The sequence below is a fragment of the Mesocricetus auratus genome, unplaced genomic scaffold, assembly GCF_017639785.1.
Source record: "Mesocricetus auratus isolate SY011 unplaced genomic scaffold, BCM_Maur_2.0 Super-Scaffold_100010, whole genome shotgun sequence".
In the NCBI taxonomy this organism is placed as follows: domain Eukaryota; kingdom Metazoa; phylum Chordata; class Mammalia; order Rodentia; family Cricetidae; genus Mesocricetus; species Mesocricetus auratus.
This window is the reverse complement of record NW_024429194.1, coordinates 59722106-59746673: the sequence shown is the minus strand read 5'-3', so window position 1 is coordinate 59746673 and position 24568 is coordinate 59722106. Positions and strand designations below refer to the sequence as shown.

Genomic DNA, 24568 nt, shown 5'->3' with positions numbered 1-24568 from the left:
TCCCCTCTGAGGAGTCGATGGCGGTTGGAAGGGTAGAGAGGCAGGAGGTGGGAGAAAGGGAGGGAGAACTGGGGTTGATATGTAAAATGAAAAATAATTTTTAATTAAAAAAAGACAAAAGCTGGCTAGAAATAAAACAAGCTAAGGCAGGGAATTCATAAATAAGAATAAATCTCTGTTTACTTATTTGAGTGTTGGGTGGCAGGCCCCCAGAGAACAAAGAGTAAAAAAAAAAGAAAAAGAAAATAATCAACCATTTCCTATCTTCTGCATTGTTTCATTTAATTTGCTTTCCTAGTTTAAGGTATAAGCTAAAAATCATAGACTTGCTCTTTCATCTTTTCTTGTCACATATTTAGTGCTATGAATTGTTCTCTACTGTTTCCGGTCTTGATTCTACAGTAGAGATGGGCTGTGAGAACTGAGTTCATATAACTGAATATGAATTTACAATGCTGTCCTTCAGTCAAAGGGAGTGGGTTCTTCCCAGGCTGAGTGAGGCAGGACGGGAAGCTCCTTGTGCGCTAGTGATTATTCTCAATTTGGGAGTAGTTTATTTGCATTTTTAGCTATTATTTATTATTCTTTGACAATTTCATACATGTATGTAATGTACTTGGGTTGTTTCTATCACCATTACTATCTCTCCTCCCCTTCCCCTTCCTGGTGAACTTCTTTTTCTTCCCAGGAAGTCTCCCTCCTATTTCCGTGTCTTTGTTCTGTGATTCACTGCGTTCAGAGGTGATGTTTATACAAGCGAAGGAGGGAATTCTTTAGGAGTGTGGGCAATGTACTGGTGGCTAGAGCATGGAGGAAAAGTATTTCTCCTTCTCCAACAACCATTAACTTCAGATAGCTCTTCAGGGAGGGTGGGCCTGTGTGTTCCTTCCTTGGTCCACAGCTCTGTCTCACCTTACCTATCTGTTGAACAGAACCTTTTCAAATTGATAATGTCCACCCCATAAGATTTTTGTTGGTTAGTTAACATTTTCAAGTCTTTGCAAATTCTTTATCAAATGTTTAAAAAAGTAGAACAATCCAGGTATAGGTGGCATATGCTTTTACTATGAGCACTTAAGAGTCTGAGGCAGGTGGATCTCTGAGCAAGATCTCTGGTCTACAGAGTGAGTTCTAGAACATACAGGGCTACACAGAGAAACTCTGTCTTGAAAAACCATATCACACATACATACATACATACATACATACATACATACATACATATGAAGGAGAGCTTACGTTCTCTCAATGCTGACAGTGCACTGCCCCTAAATTACTGATTTGTCCAAGTTCACACATCTTATTAGTACAGAGAAGATGCCAGGGTACAAGACTATTTATTTGATCATTGACCTTTTTATCAGGGGAGAGTTCCATGAACAAAATTGTGAAATGGTTCTTAATGGGTGCAAAACTGAATTCAGTCAGATTTAACAAATATTTGAAGACCTGATCAGAAGCGCCAGGCATTTTTGTAGCCAGTAGCAGCTGTAGGGCATAGGTGCCATAACTCTAGTGTCTAGGGAACATCCTGTGAGTTCTAACAGATAGGCAAGACGACTTTCATCCAGCTTTTCTTATAGGCAATAATTTATCATGATGATTTCAGTATGACACTTCCATTTGAGCATATTTATCACTATTTTCATATCTCAGCTTTTCTGCAGTGATGTGATTACTAGCATATGCCATCATATCTACCTGTGTTTCCTTCATTTTTAAAACTTGAAATAACATAGTTGATTCACATAAGTTGTTAAACTCTATTGAAAATTGTAATATTAACTAAAATATTATTTGATCCTAAGTACATATATTGAAATCATTATAAAATTATCAACGTAGTCATACTTCTTAAAATTTATTTAATGTTTAAAATAGGTTATACTGTATTAAATTTACCATTATATTCTTACAGAACCATATTTTTTATATCAACTGATATTATTATTTCATGGTTATATAAGTCATTTGTTACTGAACAGCATTTTAGTTATTTTTTACCATATACACCTTTATAAATTTTCTCTGTACATTTAGAGTGATTGTACTTTACCCAATACTATTTTTGGATGCAAGTGTATTGCTTTCAGTCTCCAGAAACATTTTCTTTTAACATCTTAGATTTATTTATTTGCTGCTTAGATCATCAAGGAAAACACATATTTGTGCCTTGGAATAAATTCCTCTTTGTGGTAGTCTCCAGCCAGTATGATGATGTAGTCAAGATACTCGCAGTACACTTATGCATTTGTACCCATAGTCGTATGTTTGGGGGAAGTTTCTTAGTTATTTTTCTAGTGCCATAATAAAAGAGCATGACGAAGGCAACTTATAAAAGATGATGTTTATTGAGGCTCACAGGTTTAGTGGGTTGGTATCCACAAACATCATGGCAGGGAGCATGCCTGCAAGCATGTTGCCACTGAAAGAGTAGCTGAGAGCTTGCATCTTGATTTACAGGTGCTAGGCAGAGAGAGAGCTAACTGGGGATTGTGTGAGCTTTTGAAATCTCAAGGCCCACCCTACAATGACACACCTCCTTCAGTAAAGCCACATGTCACAGTCCTTCCCAAACAGCTCCATCAATTGTTCAAACACATGAGCCTAAGAGGACCATTCTCACTCACAGTACCGTATGGTGTGAAAACCATGCTGGCTTCATAAATTAGTATTTTTCCCACAATTCTTCACAATTCTCTATTAATTGAACTAGTTCAAATACAGAAAATATCCATTCTTTTTAGGTTAGAATGAAGTTAATAGTAAAATGATTCAGGGTAGTATGTTTTAAATATAGTGTGTCCAATAATCTTTTCAATTTTTCTGCATTTATTCATCTGTTTACTATTTTCTCTTGAGTCATTCTTTTCATTCATATTTTGTCAAATAAAGGGTTTTTGTTTTAAGATTTCTCCAATTTATTGCAACTAAATTGTACATAGCATTATGATTTAAAAGTTTTCTTCCCACTATTGTGTATTTAGCCTTCCTTATTCCTAAACTTTCAACTTTTACTGTCTCTCCTTCCCCCAAGTAAGGTAAATTAATATTTTATAAGAACTCAAGTTCTTATTTTAATTGCTTTTCTATTAATTCTATTTCTTACACAGTTTCAATTTTTATCTCCCCTAACTTCTGTTCCTAATTAGTTATGGCTCGTTGTTCTCTTTTTTAGTCTCTTAAATTATTTGAATTTTATGTTAAAATATAATGTTATCATTTCCCTCTTTCTCTTTCCTCCCTCTAACCCAGTGGTTCCCAACCTTTCGAACACTGTGACCCTTTAATACAGTTCCTCATGTCAAAATTGTGAAGCCCAACCATAAACTGTTCTTTTTTGTTGTTGTTGTTGTTTTTGTTTTGTTTTGTTTTTCGAGACAGGGTTTCTCTGTGGCTTTGGAGGCTGTCCTGGACCTAGCTCTTGTAGACCAGGCTGGCCTCGAACTCACAGAGATCCACCTGCCTCTGCCTCCCAAGTGCTGGGATTAAAGGCGTGCGCCACCAATGCCCGGCTCATAAACTGTTCTTGTTGCTACTTATAACTGTAATTTTGCTACTGTAGTGAGTCATAATGTAAATATCTGTGTTTTTCAGTGATTTTAGGTGACTCCTGTGAATAGTTGTTGGACTCTCAAAGGGTTATGAACCACAGGTTGAAAACTGTTGCTTTAACCCCTCCACACCAACTTGCTCCCTCTCAAATTCATTGCCTCTTTTCCTTTGTTATTGTTATATTACATATATAAGTGCATAAATATATCAACACAACCTCCTTAGTGTATTAGTGTTTTTCATATGTTATGATTTCATGGCTGGCTATTTTGTATCAAGTGAATCAAATAACCAGTTGGGAGGCTCATCCCTGGAAAAACGATTTTATTTCTGCTTTGTAAATAAGCAAATAAGGTTTTAAAGACTGGTGGCGGGGGGGATGACAGGTGATTTTGTTGATGTTTTTCCTCTTTTATTTCCTCTTTGCTTTCTTCTACGTCTTTTAGCTTCTTGAGATAAATGCCATCTTGTGACTTGGCATTTCCCACTTGTGACTGCCCAGAGAGTTGCTCTTACTTCAGCCAGTTCTACCCAGTATGCTGTAAGAATAGGCTCAGGCACACAGGGAGGGCCTTTGGCACCATCGTGGCTGGGAGATTGGAGTGCTTGTGTAATAGTCCAGACATTTTAGAAGAACTGAAAAATATGTTGGTATCCCATTTGGCAAGCTATCTAATGTAGAAAAGAAAAAAATGTTCACATTCTTCTTGCAAGGGGTGAGGGTAGAGATGGTGGAGAACATGTTATCATGCCTTCAAAAGCCAGGCTCTACGGGAACATCTGAGCTTTGAAGAAACGTTTCCACATGCCATGGTAGCACTGCTCATGGCTCCTTGAGAAATGCGAGTTAGGTCATCATTTTTTTAATTAAAATGATCACTATGTTCTATCTTATATGAGAGGCATTTCTATGTCAGGAAAATACACCATCTTCCAATGGGATCTTTGTAAGAAGACAGTAGTTCAATTCTTAAATTCATCCAAAGAACTTGAAGAGAAGGAATTATTCTCCCAATCTCATCCTACAGGACAGAATAACACCGATACCAAAACAGGGCACACAGTAAACAAAAGTTGAATTCCAGATCATTAATAAACACAGATGCAAAACTTGTAACAATATAATATATCAAACAAATTTAATAGTATGTTAAAAAGATTACTCACCATGATCCATCCTAGAGATACAAGGATGCATGAATAGATAGATAAACATACTATACAATCAACACAACAAAGGACAAAATCATATGATCATCTCAATAGACTCAGAAAATTCATTTGATAACACACCTACCTGGAGATGTGGCTCAGTGATGAAACACTTAAATTGCATGCATGAAAACAAAATAGTAAATAATTAGACTATAATCCAATGCCATTTTATGATTTTAAAAAATCCTCTGGAAAAACTGGCTGTAGAAAGAATGAACAAGCTTCAACATATTAAAAGTATGTATAACCATAGGAAGAAGCTAAGCACTGCTTTGTCTGAAATGTGGCACAAGACCAGGGTGCCACTTTCATCATGCTTACTCAGCATAGTACTACAAGTCCTTGCCAGAGCTATTGCATAAGAAGAGGAAATAAAGGGCATCTCGATTGGAAAGGAGAAAACCAGACTGACAGTGTTTACAGATGATAAGATGTTATATTCAAATCCCAAAGATCCCACCAAAAACTCGCAGAATAAGTGAATTCACCAGAGTTGCAGAATACAGAGCCAAAGCACAAAATCAGTATTGTTGTATAACAGTATTGATTTTTCTGAAAAAATCAGTAAAGCAGTCTTATTCACTATAGCTGCGTTGCATTAAACATTAACTATCTAGGAATGAATTTAACAAAAGTGAAATTTCTATATAATAAAAGTATAAAATGTTGATGAAAGAAATTAAACGAGGCAGGAAAATGGAAAGACACTTATGTTCAAGTAATACTGTCCATAGTAAAAAATAATCTATAGAGTCAATGAAATCCTTATCAAAATACCAACGGCATTGCTTCCAGTGGTAGAAAGAAATGAGCCTTAAAATCATATGGAATCTCACACACACACACACACACACACACACACACACACACACACACACACGATGTTAAAATCACATACAGGAAAAGGATTTTTAAAAATTAATAGTACTGGGAAAACTGGATATTCTCATTCAGAAGTAAACTAGACCCCCACTTTTCACTACTTTTTAAAATAAATTAACAAGTTACATGTAAGATCTGAAACTACAGAAGAATACAGGGAAGCACACCAAGGCACTGGAATGGACAGGAGATTTGTGAGACCCCCCCACAAAGCACAGGAGATAAAAAATGTATGAATGAGATGTCATCAATCTCAAAAGTGTCTGGACAGCAAAGGAAACAACCCTCAGAGGGAAGAGGCTACTTCAGAATGTGAGGAAATACTTGTGAACTATGTATCTGATAAAAGGGTTATTATCATCTAGACCATATAAGGATCTCAAAAAAATCCAGTGGCAAAAAATCAAATAATCCAGTTTAAAAATAGACAACACATTTTTTTTTTGGTTTTTACAAGACAGGGTTTCTCTGTATTGTTTCGGAGGCTATCGGTCCAGCCTGGCCTCGAACGCACAGAGATCCGCCTGCCTCTGCCTCCCAAGTGCTGGGATTAAAGGAGTGCGCCACCACCGCCCGGCTAGACAACACATTTAAGTTGATGTTTCCCAATAGAAGACATGCAAATGGACAGAAGGGGTAAACATATTTAGTGTCCCTGGTCACCAGGGCAATGCAGGTCCAACCACGGAAAGACCAAGGCCGACTCCAGTAAGGATGAACACTATGAAGGCAAAAGGAAACAAGTACTGCAAGCATGCTGAGAAAATGGAGCCCTTGCATACTGCTAGTGTAAGTCTAACTCAAATTTACTACAGAAATTGTGCAAATAGCAGGGAGGTTCCTCAAAAATTTAAACCAGAACTATTATATGATCCCAGATATTCTACGACTGGATGTATATCCAAATACATGGAAATAAGTTTGTTGAAGATACATTTATACGTCTTTATTTATTATTTATAACTATAATGATAGACATATAATAAACATTTGTATCCATTAGCTGATGAATGGATAAAGTATGTTATATAAACCTGCATGATACTCTTCAACCATTAAGAAGAACAAAATTAAAAGAAGGGTGAGAGGGAGGAGGAGAAGTTGCCATTTGTGGCATGGATGGAACTACAGGTTATGATGTTAAGTGAAATAAGCCCAGTGAAAACACAGGTACCAATAACCATGTGTGACCTACATCACACCCATACAAAAGCTTGCTGAGTTTTCTATTTCCCCCTTTTTAAAGTACCTTATCTCCCAGGTGTGACACCACATACTAGTAATGCCAGCACTTGGGAGGCTAGGGCCGGAAGATCTCCATTTAAAGTTCAACCTAGGCTTTATAGAGTTGGCCAATCTGAACTACATAGGAAGACTCTGTCTCTTAAAACCAAAAGGAAGCAAGCATGAGGAGGCATTTCCTCTCCCTATTCTCCTTTCTCCTCTTCAATCTAGGTAAATTTTCTTAGATTTCTCTACAAGTTTGGCGGAAGAAGTCATCAGGCCTTCGCCTCTTCTACGTTTGATGGAGACTAGCAGTTGTGAGTAGATCCTGTTTTTGTATTTACTCCATGTTCTACTGGTTGGTTGATCCATACCTCAAACATCTTGCTGGACCTGTTCACTTAGTTTATTTGAGCTAAGGTATGCTGCTGGAATGTTCTGGGGGTAACTTCCCACTGTGTGTGAAATGAATCTGTAGACTTGTGTATGCTCCACGGTAACAATAAGAACCACGTTAGAACTGTGCATAGTGAGTACTCAGTATTGCAGAGGCTCTAGGGTTCCTGGTCCACCTACCTGCTGTCTCCTGTTCTCTGTTAGGATTCCCTGCAATTTTCCCAGTTGACGAACTAACTTTTCTTATGGGCCTTGTTATTCCTCAATTAATCATGTTTCTTCCTGATTCCAAGGTGCACAGGCTGCCTTGAGCACAGGCTCCTCCCCTAAGCCTGCATGCCTTGCCACCTCACATGTTGTCAAGCTTCACCAAAATTCCTAGAATAACTAGACATTTTCCTTCTTTTTAAAGCCTGTGTATCCCTTCTCTTTGAAGGTAGTGTATCTTTCTCCATATCTTCCACCTCTCTGTAATCCAACCAAGTATCCTAGATATTCTGAAAGTTCTCATAAGAATTTTCAAGAGCTCCACATCTGTCTCAAAAAATAAACTAGCTTAGGCCAATTTCCATGCTAATAATTGAAAGAAAATGCAGATTTGAGTCTTTCAGAAGCTTCCTGGCTTTGTATTGTCATATCTCTTCATTTTTAAAGCAATGCCACTTTGGTTTGTTTAAAAATATGTTGACTATCTGTCTAGATTACAATCTTATTGTCCTTATTGAATTTCTTGCTTGTTCTCTCAAATGAAATGTTTTTTTTTTTTTACGGTTATCTCACAAACAAGCCTACATGTGAAATCTTAAAGTATCATACTTGTAGATGTGCAAGAGAGAAAGTGTTGTGATTATGTTTTGATGATTTCTTAGATTTAACACCAAATCTAAGGATGGAAGCAGAGAACTGGTTTCCATCAGAGTTGAAAACTCTGCTCACTAAAACGGCAGACAAGCAGTGGACCATGGAAAGCCAGCCCTTCCAGCTCTGCCTTCTGAGTGCTATGATTCTATGTGTGTGCCACAGTATTCAGCGGGACTGTCCTGGTTTATTAATACTGCATTCAGCAGAGTAAGAAACTGTCTATATGAATGACTTTGATTCCCAGCAAAACACCCTTCCCTGTGGGATCCTTTCTGGTCATTCCTATAATATATAGCTTTCCTTCTAATTCTTAAGAGATATAGTATTTTTATTATTATACTTAGGGAATTCATAAGAGTTTATGTGTTTCAAGTAAACAAAATTTATGAATGAAAATGACTGAAATCAATAAATAAAAAGGCTCAGAGTCTTTTGATTCTTGTGATAGAGATACTTAAGTTTCTTTAAATAATTGAACTAAACTCTTTACCACGTGCCTTTCAGTTTAAAACCCAGTTGGTGGTGTAAACCATAGCAGATTCCATCTAGTTGTTCACAGCTTCTTTCACTTGAACTAGTTTAAACATTAGTGCCAGTGGCATAATAATACACCTGATTTTTCAAACTTTCCTGTGTTCTAGCTGCCCAGGTTCCCTCCCTCTTCTCCTGCTCCCTGTAGACATTGCTTTTGCAAAAGCCATTCCATGACTATTTTCCCAGGCCTAAGCAACATAAGTTCAAGCATAGTAGCCGCTATACCTACCACAGGAACATTAAGCTGGCACTAAGTTCACCCTTGGTAGTACAGAGTTTAACCTTAGCCTTGCCTTACCAATCTTCTGCTATAAAATCATTTGGAACTGAAGTACACAGTCATATGATGTTCTGTTTTGTTTTTCTAGGTCAAGCTAACAGCTGCTGCATAGCAATATTTTTTAAAAGCAAACAAAATGTACAGGCAAACATGGGTATACTGAGGTAGCTTGCTTGAGGTAGCTTGCTTGCTTACATTGTATCAGTATAGCACAGTTTTTCTACCTAGTTGCTTCGCAAAGAAAAACAAATGAATGCCCCCAAGGCAGTACTGCATTTGGTTGTAAATAAATTTAGTTAATTATTTGCTATGTAATGTGAGCCAACTTGTAGAGATGACCAAGTCTACCTCAGCCATGCAGACCCCAACAAGTGAAGCATGGCCTTTGTCTTTTGGAAGCTAAGTAGACAGCGGTAGTAGTATAGGAGGAATCTAATAAAACCTAATTTTGATCGATCTTTTTGTAGCTGTCAGACATGCTGAGATATGTCAGACATGGGCAGCTTACATATCTCACATTGCTGTCATTCCTACAAGATTCTTCCCGCTAGACTGCAAAGCAGAACCACCAACAATGAAATCGTCAAATTACCCTGGCAGGAGAGCAAAGTGAAGACAAGGGCGCAGCATGAGGCATCCGGTGTGGAAATTGAAGGAGGTGTGCACCGTCAGGACCCTGAGAGCCAGGGCATCTGGACATTTTGTGTCCCACATTTACTCATGCCACACCCAGTCCCTCTGCAGGACAGCCTCAAGAGATACTGGCAGCCAGAAGTGAGCTGTTTGACCTTCACACTCCACAATTGAAGTTAGGCTTCAGAACTAATATTATCTCAAGTAGAAAGAGTTAGTGATCTCTAGCCTATTACTTGCACATGTTCCCCCTTTCAATGAAGAATTGAAATGCTTTGTTCCTGGTGCAAAATTCCTGCACCCTCCCTGTAACGCTTCTGATAAGGACCCAGTAGTCCATTTCACAGATTCTACAGTTCCTCCGGTAAACAAACAGTTCAGTATCTTGGGTTCCTTTGCCTTCTGACAAAATTCTTAAGCTTGTGGTTTTACCTGTCCTTTGATTTCACCTTCTTAATCCATTGTCTGACCCCAAAGTTAAACAAGGAACTTCGGATGACTGTCCAGGCAGGGAGATGTCTCTGTCAATTCTACAGTTTATATATTATCCTTCTGGGGTCTTTGATAGTGTTGAAGACAGATAGTTATGGTTATGTTTGTCCTTAGTTAGGATAAAAGATACATTACATATAAAACTTTAAACTCACAAAAATAGGGTAGATGATAGAATATTTTCTTTAAATTTTGCCAAATGTTAGTGGACCAAATATAGTTAACTAAAATTCTTGCTTGATAACTGTTTTGTACATATAATTTTACTGTGTTAAAGTTAAAACCTTTCTTTTTATTTAGACAGAAAGCAGGAGATTATGGGGGATGTTCTTCTGTATGCTTTGAGTTATGTGTCTCTTGTTGGTTGATGAATAAAGCCATTTTGGCCAATGGACAGACAGGATGTAGTCAAGCAGGTAGTATAGGTAGGGTTACCAGACTAGGAGAAAGTTGGGAAGAGGAACAGAGAGGAGTCGCCGGATAGATGCCATGTAGCTACCAAAGCAGTAACATGCCGGAGCATTACAGGTAAGCCACACACTTGTGGCAATACATAGTTTAATAGAAATGGACTAATAATTAAGAGAGAGCTAGCTAATAAGAACCCTTAGCCATTGACCAAACCGTTTGTAATTAATATTAGCCACTGTGTGTTTATTTGGGATTAAATGGCTATGTGACCAGGCAGGAGAGAAACTCTACATGCCCCCTCCTCCTCTACTCAATGCCCAACACTATCTCCTTACTGAGATTGCATTTGGTCTGCTAGTTCTGCTTCTTAAAAACAGTCTGGTTCAGTCTGTCACCTTACAAGTGGCTCCCACTTTATCTTACCTCACAAGAATTAATTAAAAGCCACCTATCAACCAAAAGTGGCAACCAAAAATGCCTACATGTTTTTAAAACATTATCTATGAACACTCTAGCATTGTAGAAAATAACTGGACAAGGAGATGTATCTTTAATATGAAATAAACCGGGCAAGCCACAGCCCAAAATCTTTGTGTTGTAAAAATCCACTGGGCTCGTTTCTGATTTGCTGTTTAGCACACTTATATAGACCTTAGTATGTGCCTGCAACTAACAAAGAACATGTACAGATACTAGGTTTTTTTTATCTTCAAAACAACCCTTTGAATGGGTAGACAGAGTGGTGGGTGACCATGATCCGTATACATGTACAAAATATATAAGGATGAATTTAATTAATAAAATCAATGGATAATGATTATTAATAAGTTCCAAATTAGGAAATTATTTTGACATTCACTCCGTGAAATGTAATGTGTATTCTAAAGTACAGACACATAAGACACATAGAGTGACCTCATTGTTTCAGTTTACAACTTCAGTCTCAGGTTGACTGTAAACATAGAACACAGGTAAATGATCAGTCTGGAGCTAGGGTCCTAGCTCATCCAATGGGCACAAAGAGGCTGACAAACTGGATTATCTACCAATCTCTTCTAAAAAGGAGCAGGTATCACTCATCCTGCAGACATTACTAAATGATTGTCTATAAAATTTAGACTATAAAACTAAATTCCCAATCATCATTGCTTCCAGTGTGAAATAGCTTAGCAGGAATGTGCACATCAGAAACAATCAATGATAAAGAAAAATATTTTAACCACTTGAGATTTACTCCAACCACCAGTAAGAGGCATGCGCGGGCATAACACATGATGTACAAGCCTTTTAGCTGTATGAGTTGTGTCCATCACCAGTTCACCTGTGCATTTCAAATCTGTGTCAAAAGTTTTAGTCAACTCAGAGAATCAGAGATGTTAAAACCAAATCAAAGAGCACCCGAGAAGTGTATAAACAAAGGAATGAGTTAGGCACACTACTGATTAATGACTTACAGAACAAGAGATCGCTACCTGTGGTTTCTAGTTTACCAAATTATCTTAACAAAACGACACCCCACAGGTGAGTCTCTGCTGTCCTCTTACTTTGCAGTTAGGTCCTTCCTGTGCGGCTCCATAGACCCCAGTCAGCAGAATGTCAACGCTAGAATCGCTGAAAAACACTCATTAATCTCTCTTGCCCATTTTCAGACTGGACTGAAATACTGCATGGAACAGATAATACAAAATTAATATGAAATTCATATAAAGCTGTATTTCATCTGGCAGCCCTAACCACAAGGTGTCAAAAACCTTGTCAACAGTCCTGTCCTCAGCACCTCGGCTTCCGGCCATGCCTGTTATTTTCACTTCTGTAGTCTATTTGGATGTGAGAGTGAGATGATGACGTGATGATTGTTGTTGTTATTATTTACATTCGATCCGCTAGGGGACGACACAGAACACTCACAAACTCCGCCACCGGGCCATTGCGCATTTCCGCCAAAACCAGTCTGCGCCTGCGTATAACTCTCCATATCCCAGTCTCCCGACCGTGCGCCCAGCGCGCCGTCTACTGCGCAGGCGTGAGTGTGCGAACTCCATTGGTCGGGATACCGGAAGGGGCGGGGTCCACGGAGAGCACGCACGCCGGCTCTGGGATCTCCGCCCTCGGTTCCCCTCCTGGCGTGCGGCTAGGCGTGGAGATGCCCACCCGTGGGGTGCGAGCCGACGATCGCGCCGCGCCGGTGCCCGCCCACACGTCGGCTGCACACACCGAGGCCCTTAGCAGCAAGGTGCGGTGGGTGGCTGGGGAGCGCCTTCCGCCTGGGACCCCGGGATGTGGGCAGCGGCCCCGCGGCCGTGTTCCTCGCTTCCCTCGTCCGTTCTCAGCATCCGCATCAGGTTGCCCCTCCTTCCTGCAGACTTTCCCTGAGGGAGGCGCAGAAGCTTATCTCCCCTAAACAGTGGGGGGGGGGCACGACACTGGCTGAGGTGTGGTGGGGTTGTCCCCTTCACATAGATTTGTTGCTCTGTGGATCTGCTTCGCCCTGTTAGCCACGCACCCGCCTGGGGGCCATCCTTGACATCCATCCCGAAAGTTTAGAAATCTGCCGGTGTTCTTCCAGATGCCCTCACTGGCTGTTCAGGGTGTCCCCAGCCGCCTGTGTCCTCCACTTCGATCCTAAAAAAAATTCGTCTGGTTGTCTCTAAGTAGGACCCTAGCAGATTAATTGTTGCCTGTCTCCCTCCCTCCCTCCCTGGCGCAAACACTGTTGTTTGAGGGGAGCATGACCTTATTCTCTTGCCTGACAGCCGAGATTTCTGGGATGCACCACCATGCTGAACTATCCCATTAATCTTAACTTCCAGTTACAGACACAATCTTTAAACATGTATAGTGGAGGGGTGTGGCATGTATAGTCTTTTCAGGTATTAAACATCCTAAATTCTACATCTTCGGTTAGTGACCTTATTCCCACTGTATCCCAGTTTCCTTTGGTGTTAGCTAAAGTGGGATGTATACCTGTCATTCCTAAAATGAACATCAAACACCAAAGAAAGAGACCTGAGTCTCAAGGAAGATGAACTCATGTGGCTTTGTAGTTCATCACTATAACTCAAGTCTGCCCGTGTGAAGACATAGGCTGCATACTCACTAGGGTGGGTGTGAGTTTTCAAAAGACCTTGCTTCTTAATACTGTGTGTGACGGCATGTGATTACTTAGAATAGTTATTGCCTAGTTAGGCATTCATCTGATGGTCACAAACAAGCCTAGCTTAAGGATTCCAGCAGTATGCAGTCTTTACTATGCAAATAGAATGGTGCAAAGATGGAAAATGATGCATCCAGTACCATTTGTTTTATCTCAGTGCCTGGCCATCATCTAGTACATGCATCATGAAAAGTAATGGTTGTTGGGGAAAGGAAGAAACACATTCGTTTTTTTTTTTTAAGTCTACAAGACTTTATAAAACTAATTAAAGGACAGGTATTAATTTTGGTGGATAGTGTCTCATTTTGGTTAAAGGTGTAAGGCATGTGGTATCTGGCACTTGACAAGACTAAGTCAGCTTTTCCTTCTCAGCTATTTTCCACAGAGCCCAGCCTGTAGAGTGCCTATTTAGAGAGGTGGTATGTGACAGTCCCTGTACAGCATCCATTTAGATAGGTGGTAAGTGACAGCCCCCAGTCTAGTTACTCAGAATGTCCTTACTAAACATACTTTGAAAACTCTAGGTTTTTCTCTATTTTAATAGATTAAAGAACAAAAAATTCTTGTGGATGAACTTTCTAACCTGAAGAAGAATCGGGTAAGTTACTGCAGGAATCCGGAATAGTATATAGCTTATTAAAATTAGGAATTAGGTCACTTATGCTAAAATTACAAAACTAACATACTATTTAAAACTAAAGTATTCTGGTTTGCTTTTGTTTTTCTGCATGTGTCAGTACATCTCAAAGGTGAAAAAATTCTTTCCCTATTATTTTAACAAAAAAGAAACAATTACTTCCTTTTGCACAGAAAACTTTAATGTTTCAAGTACTTAACCTATTCCTCTTTTATGACATGTTTATAAATAAGCTGCTGTTTCATGTGTAGCTTTACTGTGAAAAAATACATTTTAAATGAAGAAATAATTTTGTGCTCTGTCAAGCATTTTAAAGATTATCTAAGCCGGGCGGTGGTGGCGCACGCCTTTAATCCCAGCACTCGGGAGGCAGAGGCAGGCGGATCTCTGTGAGTTCGAGGCTGGGCTGGACCGATAGCCTCCAAAACAATACAGAGAAACCCTGTCTCGAAAAACCAAAAAAAAAAAAAAAAAATTAAAGATTATCTAATGACTGACAGTTTCAACATTTCTGATATTGTCATTTGTGAAATATTGGAACCTAAGGCAAATTAATACAAAACTTTTGGAGACCAGATTGGCAAAATGTATAAATGCTGTATGAGACTTGACCTGGGCCTTACTTTAGAGTTACTAGTGAATAAACAGTCATGAAAACACATGGGTGTCTAACTGCAGTGGCAGTCGTCAGCATCTGTAATAGTGAAAAATAGGCATTACATCAAATGTCTGAAGTTTGAGGGCAGCAAAGAACTATGGTATTGTACGTGTGTGTGGTAATGTAAAGAACCTTCATTGGCCAGAAAAGGTCTCCATGTAATTTTATAAGAATAAATTATAACCCTGTGGCTGTGGTAGCCTTTGTCATTGAGAGTAATGTGGCATAATGCCACATGCTGTGCAGACAGCCGTTTCTGGGTGGCATAGTATTGAGTGACTTTGTTTTTGTTTATATTTGATAAATGATTGTTTTGAATATTACTGAAGGTCAGAATAAGTGATAATAGGATTGTTGAGCATCACTATGCAAATCATGTCCTGAGGCTGTGAATTCTTTTGCAGAAAGTATACAAGCAGCAACAGAACAGCAATGTATTCTTCCTTGCAGATCGAACAAAAATGTTTTCCGAAAGCAAAAGTGAGTGGTTTTCTTTTTGGTTTTGTTTTCAGTGTTATGTATGAAATGCTATAGAAAACCTTTTGTAGGCTTTTTGTGATGACTCGTAATGGCGCCTCAACTAAACCCTTCCAAAGACCTCAGCTAGCAGTGGGACTGGGATTTTAACTGGCTTGATCTTGGGCCGGCAGCTGCAGCTGCTGTGAGCTCATATTTAACAACCCCATCACATCTGAAAACGCTGTCTTGTAACAGTCCTCTCCAATCTCTTGTTCTTATGCTCTTTCTGTCATCGCCCCCCCCTTTTACCATGATCCCCAAGCCTTAGGGGTAAGATGTGTGATACAGATGTCCAGCACTTAATCTCTGCACTTGTACCAGTTGTGGTTCTCTGTACTAGCTCTCATCCACTGCTGGAAGACATTCTTTGATGAAGGGTGAGAGCTGAACTAACAGGGAGCTCTTGGCTGTTGATGACTGCCAGGGGAGGGAGAGTCAGTTTCCTTAGGGAGGTAACTCCTGGCAGATTGCCCATGCCCAGTGATAGGAGATAGGGTGGAATAGGAGGTGGATATGATCAAATGTATCACAAATGTGTGAAATAAAAAATATAACTTCAAGATGTATTTGCTATAACTATTAATTAAGGTAGGCAAATATTTTTAAGGCTTGACCAAAGTATGTAAGGTCATTATACGATTTTTTTTCATGGGGGAGGGGCACTTTGAGCCTCCAAGGTCTTCAGGGATTTAAAAGTTGTATATGTCAAGTGCTTGGACCAAAATAAGCACTCAGTGAAAAGAAACCATTACCAAATAGCAGCATTGTTTGTCACTAGAGCATTCTGGATTATTACTGGCAGTTGTACAGTGCATTTACTCATATAGTTTTGAGAAGTGGCCTCTTTTACCTGTGAATTAATAGGTAAACATCTTTTCCTTTTACATCAATATGTTTTTTTCACTCCCTCCTACAGATACTTTAGATGAACTAAGAAAAGAATACCAAGCATTAGAATACTCAGAGACAACCAGAGTCAAGAAGTAGTCACCGTGACTTCACAGAACCATGTGTGGCATTTGCTGTTGTGTAGGCTTCTCTGTTGAGCACTTCAGGAAAGAGTTAAGAGAGGATTTGCTGTACAAGCTTAGAAGACGGGGCCCTGATAGCAGCAAGCAGTTGTTAAAATCTGGGGTCAACTATCAGTGTTTATTTTCCGGTCATGTTCTTCATTTGAGAGGTGTTTTGACTGCCCAGCCTGTGGAAGATGAAAGTGGCAATGTGTTCTTATGGAATGGAGAAGTTTTTGATGGAGTACAGCTTGAAGCAGAAGACAATGACACTCAAGTTATGTTCAGTAGCCTTTCTGCCTGTAAGAATGAGTCTGATATTTTGTCGCTCTTCTCTAAAGTCCAAGGTCCATGGTCTTTTATATATTACCAAGCCTCTAGCCATTACTTATGGTTTGGTAGGGACTTTTTTGGCCGGCGTAGCTTGCTTTGGCATTTTAATCATCTGGGCAATAGTTTCTGCTTGTCTTCAGTTGGTGCCCAAATATCTGGGCTTGCAGACCAGTGGCAAGAAGTTCCAGCATCTGGAATTTTCCAAATTGATCTCAATTCTGCTGCTGTTTCGAGACATGTGACTTTAAAGTTATATCCGTGGAAATATGTTTCTAAGGAGAATGTTACTGAAGAATGTTCTAATGCCCTGACTCAGACTGCAGCAGAATTGCCAGCATTTGTATCAGTAGTAGCAAATGAAGACAAACTGTACCTTTCAAAACCTATTGTTCCCTTAAATAAGATGCTTCCTCAAGCTCCATTGGAAACTCACTGTAGAAACAGTTCCAGCGTTCCACATACAAGAGAGACCCTTGGAATATTTCTTACAGATGAACACACAAAAAAAGTAGTTCATCAGTTTATTGATGTCCTGAGTGTTGCAATCAAGAGACGTGTCTTATGTTTAGTTAGGGAGGAAAACCCAGCATCGAAGGAAGATTTGAAAACTTGTAATAAAGCAAACATTGCGATCCTCTTTTCTGGAGGTGTTGATTCCATGGTAATAGCAGCCCTTGCTGATCGTCATATTCCTTTAGATGAGCCAATTGATCTTCTGAATGTGGCTTTTGTGACTAAACGAAAGCCTGGGCCGAGTGTTCCTAAGGTAAAAAGGAAACAGCAAACCCATCATGAGATCCCTTCCGAAGAGTCCTCTCAGGGTGCTGCTGTGGTTCAGGGTCCTGGTGATGCCGAAGCACCAGACCGAGTCACAGGAAGAGCGGGCCTAAAGGAACTACAGTCTGTCAACCCTTCTCGAACTTGGAATTTTGTTGAAATTAATGTTTCTCTTGAAGAACTACAAAAACTCAGAAGAGCTCGAATATGTCACTTAGTTCAGCCCTTGGACACAGTTCTGGATGATAGCATTGGCTGTGCTGTCTGGTTTGCTTCTAGAGGAGTCGGTTGGTTAGTGAGCCAGGATGCTGTGAGACCTTACCAGAGCAGTGCAAAGGTATGCTCTGGGATTTTTGTTCAGAGGAATTTCTGAGACCTAATTTTGACTGTATTTTAGCTGTACTTTATAATACAGTGTTTATTACTTCTTTAAAAGTGAACGTGTCTTTTTACTATTTTCTGACTTGTGGATTTTTTTTTCTAAAATGTTAAGGCTAACTTTTTAGGATTTATAAGAAAAACAGAACTCATTTTCTGTATCCTGTTTGTTGTGTCTTGGCTTCCTTTAATCTTTTATAGGTGATTCTCACTGGGATCGGTGCCGATGAGCAGCTGGCAGGCTACTCCCGTCATCGGGTCCGCTTCCAGTCTCTAGGTCTAGAAGGTCTGAATGAGGAAATAGCAATGGAACTGGGTCGCATCTCCTCCAGAAACCTCGGTCGTGATGACAGAGTTATTGGTGATCATGGAAAGGAAGCCAGGTAACCCCTTACTTGAAAGCTATTTAGTAGAAACACAAAAGGAGACTTTCCATTCCTTTTCTTTGGAAACTGGCCCCATGCAAACAGGAGCACTGACATACTGCCTCAGCTTTCCATTATGAACACAGTCCAGAGAAAAGGAACCCTGGTGCAGTAATAAGTAACTATGCACTCATGGTCAAGGTGACTGAATAACTCTTTTGAAAACTATAGAAGTGAAAAAGAGGATAGTGTATTTCCAAGTTGAGGCAGTTTAAGGGTTTTGTCTTGCCCCACAAAGCCACCCTGACTTTGTTCTCTAATGTTGTAGAATCTGGTTTTGTTGATGTAGGCATGTCCCCTGTGCTGATCTATGGAGGTCCCAGTCCTGGGTACTATGGTAGATTGCCTAAAATTTTCACAGAGACCAAGGCAGTTTCGTGTATGCTTTTAAATCTTGGGTTTATTTTACCTACAACATACTCATGATAATAATAAAGACTTACTGAAATACAATTTTTTAAACATTAAGGATAAAGGAAGATATGATGGAATGAAGAATACAACTATCGAGCTGGTTATGGTGGTTCACATTTAGCAGGTAGAATCTGGAAGATCATGGGCTCGAGGTCAGCCTGTGTTACATGGCAAGACCATTTCTCAAAAATAAAAGTGAATATAACCCTATTTGAATTGTTAATACTTGATATTTTGTTAAAAGGACTAAGCAGGCAAGAAGCAGGAGGCCAGTGTAAGTCACATGAGAACCGAGACATCATAATTTAGTTACCTCCCTCTCTATCTGAAAATTGTCTCCAGCTTTTATTCCATGCTTTAGCCCTTCCCATTGAATTATGATTGCCTTTACCAAATTGTTCCTATGTTGCCCATCCTTGTCTAAATTATATTGTCATTGCTGTTCTATATCTCAAGATTGTATTTTAAATAGATAATTAATACCATCCTATGAAGTATATAAATGGTTCTCCCTTTGAAGAATGTCAAGAGAAAGGGTCAAGAGTTGAAGAAAGGGGGCTGGGCTTTAGTGGCACTTGCCTTAATCCCAGCACTGGGGAGGCAGGTGGATCTCTGTCAGTTCGAAGCCAGTCTGGTCTACAGAGTGAGTTCTAGGATAGCCTCCAAAATAATACAGAGAAACCCTGTCTCTGAAAAAAAAAAAAAAAAGAGAGAGAGAGAGAGAGAGAGAGAGAGAGAGAGATTAAGAAAGGGAGAGGAAAAAAATAAATTTAATCCATTATAATCAGACAGATGAAGGAGTAGAAAATTTACTTTTTCTAATGAAACAGTTAATTCCAAAGGCCTTATAAAGTTATTATAATGCTACACTCAGGTGAAAATGTGTATGAAGAATGTGTTTTTACAACAGTGAATATGGTATAGCTATGTTGTATTTCTGAGTGTGGGATGGTATGATAGATAAAACATAACCCAAAAGAGGAAACCCATGATTTTACGGAAAAGTGAAGAAGCAACATTACAGGACATTACTGTTTTAAATGTAGTATTTATTATATTGACCAATTTGTTGCCACACAGAAATTGTAAATAAACAATTTTGATACAGTGTTACAAGCCCAGGATTTTGGAACCCTTTCCACTGGTTTCATGCCCCTAAAGTTCAGTTTCTGTAGACATGCTCCAGTCAGACATAAATTAGGTTATTCATGATCATGCTGTATCCAGGGTCATCCTCAAAAATACTCTAAAACAACTTGAAATTATTTCTTGATGCCATAGGGAACTAATTTGTTTAGATTTTAGAATATTTTTGTAATGCATATAAAGTCATGTTTTGAAATACCCTTTTAATGTGGTTAAATTTTAGCCATTGTGTGAATAATGACAGATAGACTACTTTTTAATAGTAGTCACTATCCATTTTTTAATGAACTTAGGTTTCCTTTCCTGGATGAGAACGTTGTGTCTTTCCTAAACTCCCTGCCGGTGTGGGAGAAGGCGGACCTGTCTTTGCCGCGAGGGCTTGGTGAGAAGCTCCTTCTACGCCTCGCAGCTGTTGAACTTGGCCTCACAACCTCAGCCCTCCTGCCGAAACGGGCCATGCAGTTTGGTTCTAGAATTGCAAAACTGGAGAAAACTGACGAGAAAGCATCTGATAAGTGTGGAAGGCTTCAAATCCTACCTTAGAAAACCTCTCTCAAGAAAATTACATCATAATGTGATTCCACCCCCGTAACAACACTGTGTGACAGTCACTAAAAATAAACAACTACTGCCTTACTGCTGTGGGATGTTGTGGTTTCAGTTTGTTGTGTGAGTTTTTACTTTCCCATCAAGGATCCTTTTGATCAGATACATGAGGTAAGTTAGGCAGGGTTCCCTAGATGGCCTTGGCATTGGGCTCTTACCAGGAAGCCCAGGTATGTGCCAGCATTACAGCTGGTCTTTGGGGAAGTTTCACCTGAGAAATAGAGTGAGGTGGTCTTGAGATGAAACTCCCATCAAGCTCTTTACAGATGTGATGAGTTTCAGTTTCCCAGTGCATGGACAGGCTTTCAGGATGAAATTACAGAGGGCTGGAAGGCTGCTTTCTACCCCAGTAGTCCTGTACATCTGCTCTTCCATCTGGCTATTTCTGTGTTATAGCCTTGTGAATGTGAATCCTGACTTCTGTAAGCACACTATTAACACTGAAGGAGGGAGAGCGGTGAGAGTCCAGTTCATAAATGGTGCAGAGAAGGAGCAGAGGCCTAACTTGCACTGGGTGTTTGAAATGCCAATCATGCAGGACTGAGCTCTTAAACCTGGGGCCTGATACTGACTTCTGGAAGAGAGTGTCAGAATTTGTATGACACTCAGGTGCTGTTCAGATGTATAGGAAAAGAAAAAAGTCCAGTGTCAGTGTAAAATATAGATAAGCTGTTTCCTGCAGTCTTCATAGGAGCCACAGCCACAATAACTCAGTTGCTGTTGTCTTTGGGGACCTTGGCTTAGGCTCTGACAGATTCCAGAACTAAAATTTTGAGAAGCTAAACAATTGAGATTGATGTTCCTGAGACTTAATACACTTGTCACAGCTCATTTTCCTACTTGAGGAATTTTTAAGAACTATTTCAAATATCTGGTCCTTCAAATCTACATGTCCCATTCTTAACTGGTCACAGAAAGCTCGGTTAATTAGCCCAAGATCTGCCTCTGCCCAACTCAGAAGTATTTTCAAAAATTTTTTTCTGAGTTCTGTTGAGTGGATATCTAAGAGGAAGAGTTGGTCTTCTTGGAGTCGTATCCTGGAGTATGTTTGCATCATGATGTTCACCTCACCTGTAGTTATTCCATAGCTTTCGTTCTTGCCCCTACAAATGGTCCTTTACCAATTACCAGTCAAAAGGCTGTTTTCTATGTCACTAATTGTATTGTGTATCAAACTGATAGCAATCTGCTGACCAGCTCTTGCCTACCCCATCATCTGTCCATTGTGATCCCACCACATCCCGGTGTCACCCCACACTCTACTGTTTGGAAACTGTCTTCATCTGGGGCTGACACCTTTCTGATCTTTGCATTCGTAGTGAAGAATTGTTAGGAGACGGACAGACTAGCCTGACAAAGGCTTTCCTGTGTCCTGAACTTATTTCCTGGCAAATACAGTTTCCATGCATCTTCCTAAAGTTGATGAGAGCTCTGTCACAGCCACTAAGAACCTCATTGCTCAGTGTAAAGGGGGAGTTAAACTTTTCTTGAGCTGGCTGTCACAACCAATGAAGTTGCCCATACCTGTCACTTAGTTCATGAAATGACCAGTGGCTTCTGACCAGTTGGGTCTTTCCTCTGCTTTTCCTGGCCATCTCTTCATTGTCTCTGCTGACCCTAACCTCCCACTCCCTCCCTCCCCTCCCCTCCTCCTTCTCCCCATCCCTTTCCTCTTTTTTAAGAGAGAGTCCCATTATATAGTGCTAGTTGCCCTCTCCAACTGACCTTCAAATGTTAAATTTCATAGGTTTCTGTCCTGAATATCAACGGTGTGCTCTCTCGTGGTGATTCAACTACTCTGGCTTCAGTTACCTTTAGCTTAAGTGAATTTTATATGTCTCACCCCAGCTGTAATTGTTAATTGTCCTGATACCTAAGAGAGATACCTGACATTTCTTTGTTTCTCTGGTACTTTAAGGTGAATTATGTTCACAGCTGAACTTAGAATTTTGTTTTGACATCCTGTGGCCCCTGATAGGAACCAACCCTGACACGTTTTGGTGTTGTTTTTTTTTTTTTCTCAACACATTACAACCCTGTAATCTGTTACCAATAACCCACCTCAGATTCCACAGCCCTTGGCTCTCATCACCCTAGCCTCCACCTGACCTGCATTGTGTTAATTCAAAATCACACACCATCACTCATCCAACTTTACATATCGCATTTTATGCCCACATCCCTTGATTTCAATGCAATGATTTGTTTTCTCAAACTTCCAACACCACCACCCCTGTTCTCTAGAAGAGCAACTTCAGCAATTATTTGTGTGGATAACTTTTTCATTTTCCAGACTCATTTTAAAAGTCACTCCACAGGCGTCTGGATGAACGTTCCATTTGGTGCTGCCAACATCTTATACCACGTTGGCAAGCACTTCTGTGTTTCTAAGTTCCTTGGGTTTTGCTCTTTTCCCTGTATTTGTGGTCTCCAGTTTTTGGCATGGTGCCTAGCTCACAGTTGATGCTCAGTAAACGCTCAATAGGATTCCAGACCGGGACCCTCAGAGTCTGGCCCGTTGTCTCGTGCCACTTCCTGGGTTTCTGTTGTTTTCTTTGCATTTAGCCGATGCATAGTAGCAGTGACAGAACATGACTCTGAGCTGAGATCTAGAGAGAAGTTAGAAGATTTGGCCTCATGGGATCAACCACGAGGTTGTGGCCTTGGGGCAAGATGTACAGAGGTAGCGACAGCCATGTTCATCTATCTGAGACACAGCCTGCGCATGGCAAGGCCCCAAGGGAAGTTTTACCTAGCTCAGGGCCCTCCCAATTCTCACCAACTTTGGTCCTCTGCATAGGTAAGGCGCTCCCAGATTCCCTGACCGTCTCGCGCTCTGGGCGTTCTGGTGGGGCGACTCAGAACCATCGAGAAGCCATCCTAAGCAACCAACGGCTGTCTGCTCCTGAGAATACCTTAGCGACCGTCGTGGAAGGGACTCCTAGACAAGAAAAACATTTCCAAGTAGGCCTGTCCCTTTTCCTTGTCCAGTTCCTTGTCCTTGGCAGATGCTAATTAATTATGATCACAAGTCTTGCGAGCCCGCATCATGTCCTGTGATCTCCTTAGCTTACGTGTTGGTATCTATGAAGTAGAAAATGCCCAACAGAGCCGGATTCTGTATGCAGTGTCAGCATTGGTTCTCTGCCCCAAACCTGTGTGATCCAGAAACGGGAATTTTAAGAAGGTCCAGGTGATTTTGATGCAGGCTAAAATATGAAAATTGGTGCATAATGGAGGCCAATGAAATTAAGTAAAAACATTGTTTTACATAATAGATGCTCAGAAAAGAGTAATAGTTACTATTGTGAAAGCAAGCTTTCAGTTGCTCAGAAACTACAGAGCAGGCAGGAGGAACAACCCAGCAGATGAGCGGGGGACCTAGACTAAACAGCCCAGGAGGGGGAGGCACGCAGGTCTCAGGAGCTCCCAAGGGTGGAGAAGAAGGGAAGCCCAGAGTAGGCAGGAAAAGGTGGCTAAGAGGGTGGGAGAGGGAGGGAGGGGATTTTAAAAATCTTTACAATGAAAAATAAAGTGCATGGCAGTGGCTTCTCATACACAAATCTAACACTTTTTCTGAAATACATCTCATGCCATTTAATGACAAAGTTCGATTGGTTTTTGCCAAGTGACAGAAATTAAGGTCATTTGGGAAAAACAAACCTTAGCCAAGCAAATGTCTCCATCATATTGCTCTGTAGACAAGTCTATGGGACATTTTTTTTCTTGGTTTTTCAAGACAGTTTCTCTTTTGTGGCCCTGCTGTCCTGGAACTTGCTCTGTAGACCAGGCTGGCCTCAAATTCACAGAGATCCCCTGCCTCTGCCTCCCAGGTGCTGGTATTAAAGGTGTGTGCCACCTCACCGAGCAGGGATATTTTTCATTGATGATCAGTGTGGAAAGGCCCTGCCCCCTGTGGGTGTTATGATCATGAGTGTGTAAAAAAGCAAGGTGAGAAAGTTTGAAGAAGCAAGTCTTTAAGCAGCATTCCTCTCTGGTCCCTGCTTCAGTTCCTGCTCCCCACTGAT

The 24568-nt window shown here is 40.3% G+C and overlaps 3 protein-coding genes and 1 long non-coding RNA gene across 4 annotated transcripts in view; 3 read left to right on the top strand and 1 right to left on the bottom strand.

Moving 5' to 3' along the window:
- Positions 1-3941: 3941 nt before the first annotated feature.
- Positions 3942-12445, bottom strand: LOC121142840. The gene is made up of 4 exons (XR_005879950.1): positions 12028-12445; positions 4853-4879; positions 4723-4733; positions 3942-4577 (listed from the first exon to the last, which is right to left on the bottom strand). It is a non-coding gene; the product is annotated as an uncharacterized LOC121142840 (long non-coding RNA).
- Positions 12446-12544: 99 nt separating this feature from the next.
- Asdurf (ASNSD1 upstream open reading frame) lies at positions 12545-16507 on the top strand. Its single transcript, XM_005084485.4, has 4 exons — positions 12545-12716; positions 14182-14235; positions 15337-15412; positions 16368-16507. The coding sequence occupies exons 1-4, from the start codon at positions 12627-12629 to the stop codon at positions 16436-16438; spliced, it is 291 nt and encodes a 96-aa protein (XP_005084542.2). The 5' UTR covers positions 12545-12626; the 3' UTR covers positions 16439-16507.
- On the top strand, positions 16460-20570 carry Asnsd1 (asparagine synthetase domain containing 1). Its single transcript, XM_021235562.2, has 3 exons — positions 16460-17908; positions 18151-18332; positions 20228-20570. The coding sequence occupies exons 1-3, from the start codon at positions 16460-16462 to the stop codon at positions 20475-20477; spliced, it is 1881 nt and encodes a 626-aa protein (XP_021091221.1). The 3' UTR covers positions 20478-20570.
- Positions 20571-23402: 2832 nt separating this feature from the next.
- The window catches only part of Ankar (ankyrin and armadillo repeat containing), a 57727-nt gene continuing 56561 nt past the window's right edge, over positions 23403-24568 (top strand). The window contains exon 1 of the mRNA XM_040753674.1: positions 23403-23504. The gene's annotated coding sequence lies outside the window, so the exon portion shown is untranslated. The remainder of the gene's footprint in view (positions 23505-24568) is intronic.

Bases quoted from the DNA above. Each gene is read 5' to 3' on its own strand.
- Asnsd1 (XM_021235562.2), top strand. From the start codon at position 16,460: ATGTGTGGCATTTGCTGTTGTGTAGGCTTCTCTGTTGAGCACTTCAGG. The intron at 17,909-18,150 runs GTATGCTCTGGG...AATCTTTTATAG, and splicing joins CTTACCAGAGCAGTGCAAAG to GTGATTCTCACTGGGATCGG. The intron at 18,333-20,227 runs GTAACCCCTTAC...TAATGAACTTAG, and splicing joins GATCATGGAAAGGAAGCCAG to GTTTCCTTTCCTGGATGAGA.
- Asdurf (XM_005084485.4), top strand. From the start codon at position 12,627: ATGCCCACCCGTGGGGTGCGAGCCGACGATCGCGCCGCGCCGGTGCCC. The intron at 14,236-15,336 runs GTAAGTTACTGC...ATTCTTTTGCAG, and splicing joins CTAACCTGAAGAAGAATCGG to AAAGTATACAAGCAGCAACA. The intron at 15,413-16,367 runs GTGAGTGGTTTT...TCCCTCCTACAG, and splicing joins AATGTTTTCCGAAAGCAAAA to ATACTTTAGATGAACTAAGA.